The sequence below is a fragment of the Rosa rugosa genome, chromosome 5 (genome assembly GCF_958449725.1).
Source record: "Rosa rugosa chromosome 5, drRosRugo1.1, whole genome shotgun sequence".
Classification (NCBI taxonomy): domain Eukaryota; kingdom Viridiplantae; phylum Streptophyta; class Magnoliopsida; order Rosales; family Rosaceae; genus Rosa; species Rosa rugosa.
In genome coordinates, this window is record NC_084824.1 from 50,924,177 (window position 1) to 50,933,810 (window position 9,634).

General features: G+C 38.7%; 1 protein-coding gene across 1 annotated transcript; it reads right to left on the reverse strand.

The window, feature by feature from the left end:
- Positions 1 to 4,044: 4,044 nt before the first annotated feature.
- On the reverse strand, positions 4,045 to 6,129 carry LOC133708600 (1-aminocyclopropane-1-carboxylate oxidase homolog 1-like). Its single transcript, XM_062134067.1, has 3 exons — positions 5,515 to 6,129; positions 5,023 to 5,344; positions 4,045 to 4,472 (listed from the first exon to the last, which is right to left on the reverse strand). Exons 1-3 carry the CDS (start codon positions 6,048 to 6,050, stop codon positions 4,221 to 4,223), a joined length of 1,110 nt encoding a protein of 369 aa, XP_061990051.1. The 5' UTR covers positions 6,051 to 6,129; the 3' UTR covers positions 4,045 to 4,220.
- Between the last annotated feature and the right edge of the window lie 3,505 nt (positions 6,130 to 9,634).

A 9,634-nucleotide genomic window follows, 5' to 3' on the forward strand; every position in this document is an offset into this window, starting at 1 on the left:
CAACATATCCGCCAACTTAATTGACAAAACATCCATGTAGAAAGAGAGAAGTGAAAAAGTACTACTCAAACAAAGAGAACCAAATTACCGATTTATTTTCCCAGTAACTAAACAAAAATCAATTGTATTATCTATAAATGTAGGTACAAGTTTTAATCAACTTGGTGTGTTGGCATTCCATACAAAACGGGAAAGTATCTTTAGGGTTAATGGGTTTAATATCTTTTGGTTATTTAAAGATATTTTTCTGTGTGCCATATTGGATTATTGATTTCCCAAATATTTTAGGGTTTGGTGTCCTTAATTATATATTTTCTTATTAACACAAAAAGATTTGTTTTTCCTCATAGAAGGTGGATTAGGGTAAATAGCTGTCTTTGGTTGTTTTGGGGCACACGGCAGCTAACCTTATAAGGTGGAAAAACAGACGACATAGAAGGAGCATCTTGAGACGCAAGAATTTTTGGTAGAGTCTTGCATGTTTGCTTGAAGTTGAGTCTTCACAAAGAGTCAAAACACTTGGTCCATGTATAAGTGTTGTTGATCATGTTTTCATGTGTATAAAACTCTCTTGAGATCAGTAGAGAGACTATGAAGAAAGAAGAGCAAGATTTGGTGATCGTTCAAGTGAAAGAGTTCAAGAAGGAAGACAAACTTTGTGGTAGATTTTGTCTAATCATTGTAGCCGAGCTAGTGCTATTCAAGTCTATAAAAGAACATATCCTTCATAATAAGATGATGTAGGACGAGATTTTAGCCAATTTCAACAAAAAATCTCGAAAAGAAAGAAGCGTCTTCACATTAAGAAGAATAATTTGAATATTAGAAATTGGTATTCAAATAGGCTTCTTAATGATGGAATTAATCATAAATTACTCTTTTGGATATATCGGGATTCTCGAGCAAAATCCTGATTGGGATTTCAAGCGTAATATTCTTTAGTATCTAGGATTTTATTTTCGATTTTTATTTAATCAGGTTTAATTAGGTTTCCTAGTTTTAGTCTATAATAAATTGTTCTTTTTGTTTTCTAGTTGCATTAGGTTTATGCTATGTGCCCTATATAAGGCACCTCTTACATTGTAATTTTCATTCAAGTTATCAATAAAAAAACCAAATATTAGAGAAGTTTCTCTATGTTTCTTACGGCTGTGCCCGTAATTGCTAGTGGATTCTAGCTCATCTCATATGGCTTTCGACGCTTGACGGAGCCTCTTACTATCGTGTTCACGCTTCCCGCATCATTTGGTATCAGAGCAGGTATCGCCCGCTTCTTAGCAGATAACAATCCAAGGGAGAAGTTCACTACCACCAACCTCAACGACGCTGGTCATAGAGTATCTATCAAAGAAAGTTTCGTTGAAGAGGAACATGCTGAGGGATTCGCCCTAGGACAACCTCATCAATCCAAAAAAAAAGAGGAAAAAAAGAAGAAACATGGAACATTGGATATTTACAACGCCAGATTACGACGACTTCCGAACTACATGTGTCATCAAAGACAAGATATGCTCTGTAATAATTGACAGTGGTCTATGAGAGAACTTTGTAGCAAACAAAGTTGTGGATTATTTTCAATTACCGACAGTGAAGCTGAGTGATCCATACTGGATTCCATTTGGAGAGGATGAATATGCACAAGTAACAGAGGTTTGTAAAGTTCCTGTCTCTATGGGAAAATTTTATAAAGAAGAGGTTACTTGTCATGTGATTGACATGGACGACAGTAATGTGCTTTTTGGAAGACCATGGCATGAAAGCGTCAAAGGTGGTTATTGCAAAGACAACACATTTTTATTTAGGTGGGAGTCGCACAAAATTAAAATTAAGCCTGGAAGGAAGAACATCAAGAATAACCATCTTGAGGTATGTGAAAAGGAACATGAAGAAGTTACTTTGAAGATTGAAGAGAAACTCACTAAAGACAAGGAAGCTGATTCATTCATCACCTCGATACCCATGTCATGCATGCCTAATTGTGTTCAAGATCAACCCAATGAGGAGTTCAAGTTTCAAGATGTTTATTCTAAACTTGTCTACGGTATTGGATTCATGGTGATACCTTTTAATTTCGAGAATATTGAAGTTGATGGCTTATCATGTTTTATTCCTACTAATGATCGAGCTGCATACAAGAGGAACTCGAGGTTGAGTTCTTTTCAAGTGGAGGAGACTAATGTAGGACGAGATTTTAGCCAATTTCAACAAAAAATCTCGAAAAGAAAGAAGCGTCTTCACATTAAGAAGAATAATTTGAATATTAGAAATTGGTATTCAAATAGGCTTCTTAATGATGGAATTAATCATAAATTACTCTTTTGGATGTATCGGGATTCTCGAGCAAAATCTTGATTGGGATTCCAAGCGTAATATTCTTTAGTATCTAGGATTTTATTTTTGATTTTTATTTAATCAGGTTTAATTAGGTTTCCTAGTTTTAGTCTATAATAAATTGTTCTTTTTGTTTTCTAGTTGCATTAGGTTTATGCTATGTGCCCTATATAAGGCACCTCTTACATTGTAATTTTCATTCAAGTTATCAATAAAAAAACCAAATATTAGAGAAGTTTCTCTATGTTTCTTACGGCTGTGCCCGTAATTGCTAGTGGATTCTAGCTCATCTCATATGGCTTTCGACGCTTGACGGAGCCTCTTACTATCGTGGTCACGCTACCCGCATCATAAGATCATTCTTATTTTGGGCTCTCAAGAGTAAGAGCCCCGCAGTGTTTTTAATCTCATATTTGAGGTTTTCACTACGTAACCAAAATCTGGTGTTCTGTTTATTAATTTTGGTTTCAACTGCCCAGTGAGGATTGCAGGTTTGTTCACACGTGAAAGTGAAATCTCTCAAGTACTTGTTGAGGGGGAGTTTACATACGGTAGAGTAGTTTTGTATAGGAATGTCAAAGGGGGAGATTGTAGGTACAAGTTTTAATCAACTTGGTGTGTTGGCATTCCATACAAAACGGGAAAGTATCTTTAGGGTTAATGGGTTTAATATCTTTTGGTTATTTAAAGATATTTTTCTGTGTGCCATATTGGATTATCGATTTCCCAAATATTTTAGGGTTTGGTGTCCTTAATTATATATTTTCTTATTAACACAAAAAGATTTGTTTTTCCTCGTAGAAGGTGGATTAGGGTAAATAGCTGTCTTTGGTTGTTTTGGGGCATACGGCAGCTAACCTTATAAGGTGGAAAAACAGACGACATAGAAGGAGCATCTTGAGACACAAGAATTTTTGGTAGAGTCTTGCATGTTTGCTTGAAGTTGAGTCTTCACAAAGAGTCAAAACACTTGGTCCATGTATAAGTGTTGTTGATCATGTTTTCATGTGTATAAAACTCTCTTGAGATCAGTAGAGAGACCATGAAGAAAGAAGAGCAAGATTTGGTGATCGTTCAAGTGATGGAGTTCAAGAAGGAAGACAAACTTTGTGGTAGATTTTGTCTAATCATTGTAGCCGAGCTAGTGCTATTCAAGTCTGTAAAAGAACATATCCTTCATAATAAGATTATTCTTATTTTGGGCTCTCAAGAGTAAGATCCCCGCAGTGTTTTTAATCTCATATTTGAGGTTTTCACTGCATGCGTAACCAAAATCTGGTGTTCTGTTTATTAATTTTGGTTTCTGCTGCCCAGTGAGGATTGATCAGTGCACTGCAATCCCCATTTTCCAGAAAAACACATTCTGTCCTTGTATTTTCAATAAAGATAAAAAACAATTGTTCTGATGAAGAACAATGTTAACCACTAGTGAATTATATTTACTTGCCTGTAGAAAATCTCCAATGGTGCAGAAATTGGACCACCGGATTACCAAATCTTGCTGCTGAATGTGGTTTGGTTCTATAAAAGTTGTATTTAAGAGAATTATAGATCAAGGAGAACTATTCTATCCCAAACCAATTGTAAGGTGTTTGTTGTCTTTCTGTAGTTTCAGACAAGTTGTAATTAAGTGAATTATAGATCAAGCCAAACTGTTTTTGTTATCTCAATTTTGCTAATGAATTTGTTGCCTTCTGTAGCTGTGATTGCTCATATTGTTGAATCTTTCTAGAAACAAACCAAACTAACAATAGCAGCTGAGTTTACATTTTGTTGGACAAATAACTTCAGCTTGGTGCTTGAAAGTTTCGTTGCATTTTCAACACAAAAGAAATGTTCGCCAAACACAGAATGGATTTCACTGCGGTGATGCTTGTTTGTTTCCAAGTTCAAAGCTCAAAATGAGACAAGGCAGAGGTACCATCGAGGCCTTTTTGATTGAAGTAGGCAAAATAGTCCCTAACAGTAGTCTCCCTGTACTTCGGAGGATTGTCTTCTGATAGTAACTCCTTGATGGGTCCATAGAGTTTTGTTAATGGCAGCAATCCTGTGCAAAAAAAGCTTGCAACCGATACTCTTGGACCTCTAAGGTTTGCCAGCACCCTGTGTTCTACACTCTTGAATCTGTCATTAGATATAAGCTGAAACCACCAAAAGAATTGTATTCAGTATAGTAAACAGAAAATAGGTAACTGAATCAAATTAAGAATTTGAAAAACTTCAACAAGCGCATGCTAGATATACTCATAGCCTAATAGGCAATAACTAAGAATGTACATATACATGTGGAATCATAAGGTACTTTTCCAAGTTATGGCCTATATTTAGTCAATGTAGTTTGAGGTATCTTTCTACTCTTTGGGTCTGTAGTTTACAAATTTATCATATGGATTCCTGTAATTACTTAACAGTTGCAATTAAGGTCAAATCAGGATTTTTGCCAAATCAATTCTGGGAAGGACTATTTCGGTCACAGTATGCTGAACTACAGCACTAGGGTATCCAAGACCGAAAAAGCCTTTCGCGTGCATGCCATTTGACAAAAATCCAAATCAGTCTGGCCTTAATGAAACCGTTAGCTGATAACAGTTGGCAGAATTGAAACAACATAATCAAACATTTCTCTATAATTAAAGAAAAAGCTCAATCTATAACCTGAAAAAGATTAAGAAGAATGATGCCTATACTTGCCTGCAGAAGATCTCCAATGTTAACCACAAGAGCACCGGGCACGGGCGGTACATCAAACCACTTGTTCTGGTGAAGGACTTGAAGACCACCAATATGGTCTTGCAGAAGAACAGTAAGGAAGGCATTATCAGCATGTTTGGTTGCGCCTAGAGTTAGTTCTGGCTGTGGACAAGGGGGATAGTAATGGCCTGCTAACAGATGCCCCTCAGTACAATCTATGTCATTCAAGTGACTTGGCTTCAACCCAAGAGCTTCAGACAACAAGTCAAACAATAGCTTCCCCAACCTCATTACTTGGTCCGAGTACTCAACAAGTATGTCTCTACAAGATGGAAACACAGAAAAGCGCATGAAAACATATGTTCTTGATTTCTATGGTTGTTCTTGACAGAAAATCAAAAACAGTGTAGTATAAAATATGGGAAAACACTACTGTCATAAAGTTACTAATTACAGGATAAAATATATATGAAGAGCTTCCTTGTCACATACCTGCATACTTCTGGCAAGTCTTCTCGCTTAGTAGGGGTTGGAGCCATGTAACACGAAAAAGTATCTCTCCAATTAGTCGCCGGTGCACTATACAGATCAAAGTTGCTATTGAAGAGCACAGGATTCCTGAAGTGATCGCGACCATAAAGCTGTTTCTTCACCTCAGTGTCCTGCTCAAAAAACCGACGGACCCCATTTTTTATCTCTTCAAGAACATCAACAGGTATTCCATGGTTGACTATCTGAAAGAAGCCCCAGGTCTCTGATGCGTCTCCAACTTTTGCAACAATCTCCTTTTGTTTAGTTGAATCCGAAAGGCCTTCAAAATCAATGACTGGAATGCTATATTGGGTTTCTTCTGGATCACTTAAATCATGGATGGAGTACTTATCTGGTGGATGATGAAAAATTCGAGGAATCTCAGTTACTCCAGCATCAACAAGGCCTTTAACACCTTCCTTTGTGTCATCAAAAGCTTTCAGTTCACTTTTTCTGTCATAATTGGTTTGAACCTCATTTCTATTGGTAGCTACCATCTTGGTTTGTGGCAAAGTAAGCTTAGTGAACCAGACAAGATATTGATATTCTGATCTAATTGTATGCAACTGAGCAGAGAAGATCATTAATTTTATAATGATTGAAGAGGTTGCAAGTTGACTCTGTGGCGGCCAAAGAATAATACCGTCAACAATTCAGTCTTTGACCTTCATTGGCAATCAATTGGAGAAATTTACCGGCACTCCTTTTTGTCATCAAAAGCTTTGGTTGCAACCTTATTTGGTCTGTGTAGTTGGAATTAGTTCAGACCAGAATTGAATATAAGAGAGCAGAGAAGATCATTTATAATGAAAGAACTCGTAACGGAGAAATTTATGAACAAGAAATGCGCGCTAGTATCCTTCCTTTTTCATCGGTTAACCTTCTTCGTTCAAATGGATGCAAGATTTATTTTTATTTTTGTGGCGGCCAAAAGATAGTGGCAGAATGTATATTCAACATAACTTAACTTTCTAATACACCAGCCACATTTGAAGCTGAAACAAAATAATTGTGATAATGTGAATATTTGGATAGGTTATTTGGATAGGTTTCATTTGCATCTCTGTGTAACAATGAAATATTTGCCAAATATAGGCATAGGAATATATAGTGTGGCACTGTATATTCAATGTAGTAATTAATACTCCTGTGTTTCCAAGTTCAAATCTAAAAATGAGACAATGCAGAGCTACCATCGACATCGAGGCCGTTCTGGCTGCGGTACACAAAGTAGTTCCTCACAGTAGTCTCCTTGTACTTTGGAGGATTGTCTTCTGACAATAATTGCTTGATCAATCCTTAAAGCTTTGTAGATGGCAGCATTCCTGTGCTGAAAAAAGATCATAACCGATACTCTTGGACCCCTTCGGTTTGCCTGTACCATGTGTTCTACACTTTTGAATCTATCATTTTATATAAGCTGAAAACCCCAAAAGAATTCTATCCATGGCGCCAGTATAGTAAACAGACTAGGAAAATCAACTTAATGTTGAAGGAATATCGATTTAGTGTGCCTTATCAAACTAGGAGTAGCAATAGGAGAGAAGGTTCTAGATTTCCCAATCCTACACGGATTGGTATTCCTTGTAACATTAGAACTAGCACTTTGTAATCCCTATATATAGGGCTCCTATTCTCAATAATAATACACATCTCTCTCTACAATTCTCTCTCGAATCTATTATACTTAAACACGTTATCAGCACGAGCCCTAACCTTGAGAATCAAAAATCCAAAACCAGAAAATTCTTCAACATCACCTTTTCACAATTGCACCTAGCCCGTGCTAGACTAGCCGCTGCTGCCCACCTGCGCGCCCCTGCGCTGCACGCTGCCCCTGAAGCCCTTACGCACCCGTGTGCCGCCTACTGCCCCTGCAGCATCGCCGCACACCTGCTGCCCCTGCTGCACAGCAGGACGCTAGTTACTGTGCAGATCAGTCTGATTGCAAGCCCCGAAACGTCTTGATAGGGACCTCATATCAAAATGCTTCCTTCATCAAAGTTGTTCGTCTCTATCTCTACTATCTGACCTCCGAATTTCAGCCTTATCGGAGTTGTTTTGAGACCTGTACACCAATCGAAGTGAAAGATGTTCAGAGGCAGATCTGCTCCGAATTTCAACAAAAAAAAAAATCCTTGAAAACCGCTGCTGCCACCTTCAAGCATCACTGCAGCAGCTCCTAGCCCACGCTAGCCTCATCTGCGTGCCTGCCCCTGCAGCGCCTACGCGCCCCTGCGCACGCATCTGTCGGCCAGCTCCTCGGCTTACCTCGGCCAGACCTGTATCGGCCACACAGCAGGGATTGAAAGATAGTTTGCAATCCCCGACCCAGGATCGATAGCACGCCTGCAATCCTACACGCCTGCATCAACACACGCGTGTATTGAGAATTTCAAATTCTGAAATTCATGAGTAAGTATTCAAGAGTAAGTTTTGAAATTTAAATATTTCTTCTTTTTCTCGGGGACTTAAAAACCTCCCTTCTTCTTCATCCCACCTTTCATAGAACGTGGGTTCGATTCAAAGCGGAATCGTGGGGATTCACGCTACATACGAACTAAGAGCGTTCGTAATCTTCGGACTAAGAGCGTCCGTGAGCATCGATTTTTACGAACTAAGAGTGTTCGTAGGCTACGGACTAAGAGCGTTCGTAAGCATAAAAATCTGACCATATAAGCGTCATTGGTTTCAATCCATATCCAAAAATTTGGAAACTATCAACAAAGACAGTGGTTATAACTCTTTCTCACTAGGCGTACTCAAGAGTAATTGTGATGTCTAGGCAAGGTTTGAACTGAGAGAATGGTTTTAAAAGTGAGCAACGCTCCACCAAAATCTCGCCTTACCATACCTGGTCACAACCAAATTGGAATTACCAAACGGATTGAGTAACTACTACTTGTCTAAGCTTGATTACCCTTTTTGGATTAAATTTAGAAACTTTGACGTAATCATTGGCTTTCATTGAAATAAAGTGTCGATTTTGATTCGAACTTTATTAATTTCAAGTATGTTTCCCGGAGAGCTAGAATGCCTCGTGGATAGTGCTACTACGCACACCATACTTCGAAATAGGCAGTTATTTCTTGAGATGACGCCTACTCAATCTTCTGTGACTACGATGGCTGGATAATCTCAATTGATTCATGGTCGAGGACCAGCCCAATTTATATTGCCAAATGGCACAATTTTAAATGTCACCGAAGCTCTTTATGCTCCTAGGGCAGGAAGAACCCTATTGAGTTTCAAAGATATAAGAGCCAATGGTTTTCATGTGGAAACACATTGTGAGAATGGACAAGAGTTCCTTTGCATCACCTCTAATGACTACGGACATAAACGAGTCTTAGAGAAACTTATGTGTCGCTCTAGTGGGTTGTATGCAACCACTATTCGAGTCATTGAATCCAACCATGTCATGAGAGATGATTTATGGGATTCCGACATATATAGGCTTTGGCACGACCGTTTGGGACACCCAGGTCGTGACATGATGATCCGTATATTAAAGACTTCACACGGACATCCCTTTTTCAGAACGAAAAGAAGTAAAACTCGGTTTTTGGACACCGAATGAGCCCCTGCGCCTCACGGCGCCGTTCACCCCCAAATCCGGCCATCCTTGACCGGCGCCGCCTTCCCCCTGCGGCCTCAGGGTGGCATTGACGCCACCAAGGCTCATTTGTCTCCAACTTTTACTTCTAAAGTCACTTGTGATTTTGTGGCTCAACCAAAATCCTCATTGGTTGTTTCTAAAGCCCATCATTCTTTCTGCAAAGCCTGCTCTTTAGCAAAGTTAGGATCGAGACCATCCTATGCAAAGGACACCAAAGAAAATATACCATTCTTGCAAAGAATCCAAGGTGATATTTGTGGACCTATTCAACCATCATGCGGACCATTTCGATATTTTATGGTATTGGTTGATGCATCGACACGCTGGTCACATGTCATGCTATTGTCCACAAGGAACGCTGCATTTGCTAAACTCCTAGCACAAATAATTAAGTTAAGGGCTCACCACCCTGATCATCCTATTAAGTCTATAAGATTAGACAATGCTGGAGAGTTTACATCA

Bases quoted from the DNA above. Each gene is read 5' to 3' on its own strand.
- LOC133708600 (XM_062134067.1), bottom strand. From the start codon at position 6,050: ATGGTAGCTACCAATAGAAATGAGGTTCAAACCAATTATGACAGAAAA. The intron at 5,345-5,514 runs GTATGTGACAAG...TCCATCTTGTAG, and splicing joins GACTTGCCAGAAGTATGCAG to AGACATACTTGTTGAGTACT. The intron at 4,473-5,022 runs GCAAGTATAGGC...TGGTGGTTTCAG, and splicing joins ACATTGGAGATCTTCTGCAG to CTTATATCTAATGACAGATT.